This window comes from Propithecus coquereli, unplaced genomic scaffold (genome assembly GCF_000956105.1).
Source record: "Propithecus coquereli isolate 6110/MARCELLA unplaced genomic scaffold, Pcoq_1.0 Scaffold213, whole genome shotgun sequence".
NCBI classification, from domain to species: domain Eukaryota; kingdom Metazoa; phylum Chordata; class Mammalia; order Primates; family Indriidae; genus Propithecus; species Propithecus coquereli.
In genome coordinates, this window is record NW_012146412.1 from 395,634 (window position 1) to 403,085 (window position 7,452).

Consider the following 7,452-nt stretch of genomic DNA (forward strand, 5'->3'; position numbering starts at 1 on the left):
TGACTGAGGCGGCTGCCGAGCGACTCGCGGGCAGGAGCGCAGGCAGCGTGGATGCGCCGGACAAAGGAGCGATTCGCTTCCAGGCCGGAGAGGGACGAGATTTCATTGTGTTACTCAGAATGGCATAATATTTAAAACTCGTGAATTGTTTATTTTTGGAATTTTCCATTAATATTTTCAGATCATAATTGACCGCAGGTAACTGAAACTTCAGAGAGTAAAACCGTGGGTACGGGGGGGACGCACTGCGCCGCGTGTGGCTCTCTGCAGAAGTCTTTCCCGTGTGCGCGGTCTTCCTGCGCGTCAGACAAGTAAGGCTCAGGGAGGCGACAGAACTGCCTTAGCGCCACATGGCTGGTCGGGGCAGAGTTGGGACTGGAAGACCAGTGCCTGACCTATGCTCTGTCCTTATGTCACAGTGAATGCCACCCTAAAAGGGACATCACAGGGACTGAAAAGAGAAGCCATGAGTTTAGCGATTTCAGGCCGAGGGCTGGTGCACGTTTGCGTGCGTGGCCCGGTGCTGCACTGTGCACATGGCGCAGTTTCTCTCGGGTGTCACCTTCTCCGTGATGGCCTCCCTTTGTTGATTTGTTATTAAGCCTGTGTCCACACGTGTGGAAAAGATGGCTGTGTCTTTCTGTGAACCACGGTGTTCCCTCCTCTAAGCTCCCCTCCCAGGTCGTAAAGGGTCGCTCACGAAACACCCGTTGGATAGAGTCGCAGGAGGCGAGATAACCTGGGGCTAAAAGTGTAGGCTCCAGAGTTGCAGGCTCTGTGGCTTAAAAGCTGTGTCTCTTTGTGCGAGTCACCGAACACATCTAACACACCCACACTTCTCCATGTAGTCATGGTGCCAGCTTTGCTGGTGGCTGTGACGATTCAGTACTCGCATACAAATGAGGCACTTACTGCCTGGCAGACAATAGTCTCTCAGTCGTTATTAGTTGTTCTGATTGTCATTAGTATGATTATTATTTTGATTACAAGTGAAAAAGTACTCTTAGGTTATAAGTTCCTTTGAACAGAATTTTGTGGTTCTAATTTGCAGATTTTGTAAGATAAATGGGAACTAATTCCTTTAGAAAAATCCAGGAAGAATTAATTTTACTAATTCCCCATTTCATATATCCTGAATTGTTTATTTTGAACATGTATTAAGACATAGAGAGACTGTACTACAGGGTGTTCTGTGGAACATAAGACGTGCCAGATATTTTGTTAAATGAATGTTTTATTACTATTTTATCCAAAATCCCTTTTCCATAAAGCAGCTCCACGGCAAGCACTTTGGGAAACACTGACCACAGTCTTCCCACTTGGACTCCTGTTTGTTCTGAAAATCTAGTGTACTGCACTTCCCAGTGGACAGAAGGAAGCAGCAGGGACTTTCACAGAGCCGGTGGTGGCCGTCTGCAGTTGAGGCAGCTTCACTTGGCTTGTCCTTCCGTCCCTACTTCCTCCTCACTCGGAAACTCCTCCTAATCCTTCAAAACCCAGCTCAAATGTCCCTACTTCTGAGATGTCTTCTCCAGCTCCCAAGTTATCTGGTTCCTTCTCTAAGCTCTACAACAGTTTGCGTATTTAGTGGTGTCGTATCTTAGGTGGGAGATGGTGGAAACCATCACATTGGCTGAAAATTGTGTATGGTCACAGTTTTTTAAGGTCGTAGCTTAAGACGCTGCCCCTTCGGAGACCAGGATGCCTTGTTGCACTACATTAGCACAGGCTGCTCTCCTCTCTGTTCTCGAAACAGACTGTGTTTCATCAGTGAAGTATGAGTTGAGGCAGCTGGCACATAGGGGCCATGTTTTAGGAAAAATATTTATTTTTAGTAGATTCTCAATTCCCTTCCCTAGCTCGCTCTGAGGCGTAGACCGATTGAGTGGAATGGAGGGTGGAAGATTCAGAGTACAGCTCAGAGAAGGCCTCCTTATCCACAGCTTCTGCCTCCGCAGATTCAACAATTGTGGCTTGAAAATATTTGAAAAAATAAAAACAATAAAAGAATACAACAATAAAAAATACAAATAAAAATACGCTATAACTTTTATATATGTGGCATTTACATTGTATTAGGTGTTGTAAGTAATCTGGAGATGATGTACAGTATACGTGGGTTACGTGCACAGGCTGCGTACAAATACCGTGTCTGTCTCACCAGGGGCTGAGCATCTGAGGACAGCGGTACCCACAGGGGCGCCGGAACCAGCCCCCGCACACAGCGAAGGCAGCTCTGCTCCAGCTTTCCCCTGGCTTCCTCGTTCTCTCGCTCTCACGAGGTCGCGCGCATGGAATCTGAGGGCGCCACTCCACCTTCCCTCTTCCGTGTCTCTTACCCTGCCTCATCTTACTCCTTACGCTGCTCCTATGTGTGTGCGCCTCCGCCTTCCTGTCCTGAGAATGGAAACCTGCGCTTTGGCCTCTCTGCGCCCCATTCCCGGGGAGGAGCTGGTTGAATGAGCGGACGACAGGTACGTACGCGCGTTCAGGAAGGATTCTTTTTGTCTTCCCTCCTCAGGGCCGCCCGATAACTCCCGTCTACACGGTGGCTCCCAACGTGCAGAGGATTCCCACGGCCGGGCTCTACGGGGCCAGCTACGTGCCGTTCGCCGCTCCGGCCGCAGCCACGATCGCCACGCTGCAGAAGAACGCGGCGGCCGCCGTGTACGGGGGCTACGCGGGCTACATACCTCAGGCCTTCCCCGCCGCCGCCATTCAGGTCCCCATCCCCGACGTCTACCAGACGTACTGAGCGCTGACAGCGAAGGCAAACCGCGGGAACGCCGCTGAAGGAACGCTTTACTATTTATGAAGAAAGAACATGGTGGATTCGCACATACATGCAGCCTGAAAGTGAAGAATGCTATGAAATCCCATACTGAAATATTTTATATACATGAAGTTTTCACTAGTTTTTTAAGACTATTTTCAGTTTAGCAGGCCTGTGTTCATACATTTCTAAGAGACTTGCAATGGTTCGTGCCTTGATACCATCTTTTAAAAATTTGTATGCCGTACCACATTTGTATAGAGGTTTTTGTTGTTTTTTTTAAGGATATATTTTCAGTATGAAGGTTATTTTCTTAACTTCTGCACTCCAGAGATTTCTATTTTGTAGTATCTTCAATAATATATCAACTATAGATTTAAAAAGCACACTTGAGCAGCTAGGGAACTATTTTGAAAAATATATTCAATATTCAGAGATACAGTAGTGCTTTAAAATACTACATAAAACGTTATTTTAAAGGTTATACTGGAAAGTGCAATTTTAAAATGAGTAAAACCTCTCTATTTCCACTGGTGTTAAGGGTTGACGGTGTTACTATGTGTTAGCCATGGCGGTTCTGGTTTTTAAAAGAAGTTAAACACTCAGTCTCTCCTTAAGCCAACACTGAAAAGACTTGTCATACTTCCTGAGTCCAAACACTGGAAAGTGCTCACCTGCCACTGTCGCCCTGCGCTTATTCTCCGTGTGCCTTTACCCTTAAAAATGCCCCACCACCTCCATCTCTCACCCTCTCCCCTCCTCCCCAAATCCCAAACCAACCCCCGTGTTTGGCAAGTCTAGGACAAACAAGTAACTCTGGTAGAGGGAACAGCTGGTGGGTTTTATACTACTTCTCCTTGGGTTTTTGCTGGGGTTTTTTGTTTTCTTGTGGGTTTTTTTGTTTGTTTGTTTTGGTGGGGAGGTATTATCTTCTATGTGTGCTATTTTCAATAGCAGAGTAAGCACAAGGTTTTAATAGGTTTGTGTAAGACATCTTTGCATAGCCTATTGCATTGCCCAATATAAAACTTTAATTCCCATTCTAATGCTTTTATTCATTTTTGAAGTGTGAGTTTGCAGGGGCAAAGAATGTATGTTATTGCAGACAACACCCCCAAAGGCTGTCGTCAGCAGAGACTTCTGCTTCTAGCTGCCTTAGCATGTTTCTTGCGAAATGTCTGTCCTCAAGGGTGTTGCAAGCATTGTGTTTGTAGAATGGGGCTTTCCTCTGTTGCTGGGCACTTGGCAGGTGAACTAAACCGGGGTGTGCACCTCCAGAGGAGGAGGAGAGACCTATAGGAGTTAAAAGATAGTTTGTAAATATCTCCTAATGCTTGTTTTTAGTCCTTTTTTGTTGTAGAACTTCATAGTATGTAGTTTAATGCAAAATGATACCATTTTGTTTCACTGTTATTAAAGAGGTTTGTTTTATTAGGAAATAAATGTATTGTTGCAGTGTTTCGTGCCTGTGTAAAGGCTTCTGTTTAGCAGAGTGAATGTAAAATACAGTAAAACGTTAAGACTGTCATCTGCTTTATGAACTATATCAACGTGGAATTTTTTTAAAGGCTCAATCAAGGAAGTGAGGTGTGCAATACGGTAGCAGATACAGAATTGGGTTTTTGTGTCATGTTAGATCCATAAAATCTTTCCACTCACTGGTTTGTTTTTTTTGATGGTGGAATTCTTACTTGTGGATTAATAATAGGATCATGGCCTTAGCCAATACTTTTGTTTTGTTTTAAATTAAGAGATCCCCAAATGCCTTTTACCCTCTCATCTTGGGATGAGAGATGAGCTTTATGTATAAGCGATATTTATTTAACTATTCTATAAAATCACTGAGTGCCCGCTGAGGCCTTTAAGCATTCCTAACATTCCCTGCCATCGCTCTTAAATGGCAGAAAGTAACTGTGCAATGTTCCTGATCATGTGCCCAGCAAGCTGCACCCAACCCCGAACCTGTTGGAACGAGCAATTCAACAAAGTGCGTTTTGGATCCGATCCTCACCCCTGGGCTGTGAGAAAGATTGTCACAGAGGTTCCCCGGGTGGAACTCTGACCCAGTCTCTACTGTATTTTACATGTGCCTGTGAATTATTTGCAAGAAAGAAAGAAAATGGTATTTTAACATGGCAACTACCAAACTACCTTAGAAACAAACGTTGGTGACATAGCCAGCGAAGTGTCGGGGAGCTGCGTCCCCGCGTGGGCCTGTCTGTCCCTGTCGTTTCAGAACCATTTCATGTACACTACTGAGGTGAGTTTATAACTTGAAATGTGAACTTTTTTTTTTTTAGGGTTAAGAACAAACTATATAAATGTACAAAAAAAAAGTTTTAGAGTTCTGTTTTCAGACATGCTAGTAGTTTAGTTATCTTTAGCTGCTTCGTACTTGAAAAACTTTCATGTAGATTTGCTCCATTTACAGTACATTCACAGGATGTATGCAGAAAATAAAGCTTTCTTCAAAGCAATTTCAAGACCTTATTTTAAATTGTGTTTTCTTTATACTGATTTATTTTTTTTCTAGCAAAATTAACAAAACCCTTATAGCACAGAAGGGATCAGCTAATTCAGTGTTTTCAGGTGGGGAAATTGGCAAGCTATAGTCATGTGTTCGGCTGTGAATCACCATTGAGTTGAGCTGCACAGTGGAATGTGAATTACTAGCATCCGCAAACGCCAGCTCATTCCAACACGACTCGGCCTCTGGACTGGAGCAGGGCGTGGCAAAGCCCGTCACTGCGGCAGTGCTGAGGTTTGTTTATGATTGCAAAAGCTTTACACTCGGAGCTTGAGATGGAGGCCGCTGATGTGACATTGAGTTTTTTGGTGGTCTCGTGAATGTGCTCGGGTGACCTTGATGTTGGTCACTGCGTTTGAAACCAAAGCCACCTTGTTTCTCCTTTTCACAGTGCACAGCAGGGTTAACAGAACACTTCCCTTTTCTCTAGAGATCATCACTAACTTCAGACGGTATTTATCAGCAAAGTCAATCGAATGACAGGAGGGAAGGTGGTGGGTTGTCAGTGGAGTTCCTTCTAAAAATTGTTCCATTTAGTCTGCCCATGAGTAAGAATTTTACCTTCCTAACATTGAACGTGGGTTATGACTTCCCAACGTCCATTTCTCGGAATTCTAACTTCCCGTTTCCTCTTAAAATGGATAAAGGCCCTTTTAGAGGCAGAATAGGCTGGGAAACCTCCCAAAATGACAGATCATTAGGCAATGTTTTTAAGGGCAACAAGATCTGCTGATTCCCTCTTACTCTAAGAGAAAACTGTAGATGCACTTCAAGTTGCTGAATCACATTCAGAGTTAGATTCATCTCATTAGAAAAAGAATTAACAGTCGTACAGATCACGTACTGTATCTCTCCCAGGTGCTGCAGCAACAGAATGAACAATTTTGCGTGTACGGCTTACATTATAGTGGGGGAACAGACAAAACGAGGAGGTCAATAGTATGTCAAGTGAGGATAAATGCTGTCACCATGAGATTCACTCGGCTCCTTGGCTTCCATCATCTCACGTGGGCCTCGCAAGAACTCAGCGATACAGGCACAGCAGATGGGGGGCTGGCCAAGGTCACACAATTGGAAATAACCAGGACTAAAATCTGCACTCAGACTCCAAGGCCCAGATCCTTCCCGGCAGTACACTGCCCCTGGAAATGGGTAAATAGAGTAGAGTAAGAAAATCGAGTAAGAAAAGCAAAGCCTTTCGACGAGTGTAGTCTCTTTCCTGTTGGCTTTTTGTGTGTTTTTATATGTAACTTAGGGAGTGGAAAAAATGGCTGAAAATGCCTCCTCTCAACCTGGAAGACCGCAGCGGTAAGCAGGGCTGGCGAAAATGTGTGCGCTGGCGGATTTAGGGATTCTGACGACGAGGCTGTCCCAAAGACTCTGAAGGAGGCTGACCAGCCAGCATAGGAAGTCAACTCTACGTCCTGATTCTTTACTAGAGTACGTGCCCCACTTTTTTATTCCAAAAGTATGTCATGACAACATAACAAAGCACTGATCTAGTTGAAAGTCAGAACAATTAGAAAACCTAATGTTTCTTGTACATTGCCTCAGTTTTTACATGATATTATCTTTATTATAAAGTATTCTGGGCACTTAGCTTTTATATCAGAGTTGGTTTTGGGTTTTGTTGTTTTTTTGTTTTTTTTTAATCATATGAAGTTTGACATTTTGGCATAGCCGTTTTGACAAAATGACATTTTGACACCATGACCCTAAGAAAAATACATCTTCAACTTTTTTTTTTTTTTTTAGTTTTTCTTTTCATTTTTACATGGAGAGAATCTTCAACTTTTAAAAAAATTACTAAGTTGACACATAGTACTTACCTTATCCTACCTCTTCCTTGACACATTCCCCATTTTTGAACCCCCAAGGTCAAACATAGGATTAGGTTTAAATAATGTTTTGCATTAAAAAAAGTTTTGCAAAATGTTTTGCTTCAATTCCAAGGTCTAAGCTACCAGACTGGTTATAGCCTTTTCTTTCTCCTTCTTTTGTTTATCAGTCTTCCCTATCTAGATGCCCAGTATTCCTGTTTTCTAAGTCCGCATGCTAATAAACCTGGGGAAAAAATGTGATTCCGCAAATACTTACCTCTATGAGCAAGCGCCGCAGCCTAGTAAACAGTCAGGGTTTGCAGTCAGAACGC

At 43.7% G+C, this 7,452-nt stretch overlaps 1 protein-coding gene across 4 annotated transcripts in view; it reads left to right on the plus strand.

The window, feature by feature from the left end:
* Positions 1–5,263, plus strand: part of RBM47 (RNA binding motif protein 47) — a 177,801-nt gene extending 172,538 nt beyond the window's left edge. For all 4 annotated transcript variants that reach the window (XM_012644510.1, XM_012644509.1, XM_012644511.1 and 1 more), the window contains one exon: positions 2,522–5,263. In XM_012644510.1, the coding sequence (XP_012499964.1) occupies positions 2,522–2,755 (234 nt within the window). In that variant the 3' untranslated portion in view covers positions 2,756–5,263. The remainder of the gene's footprint in view (positions 1–2,521) is intronic.
* The last annotated feature ends 2,189 nt before the right edge of the window (positions 5,264–7,452 follow it).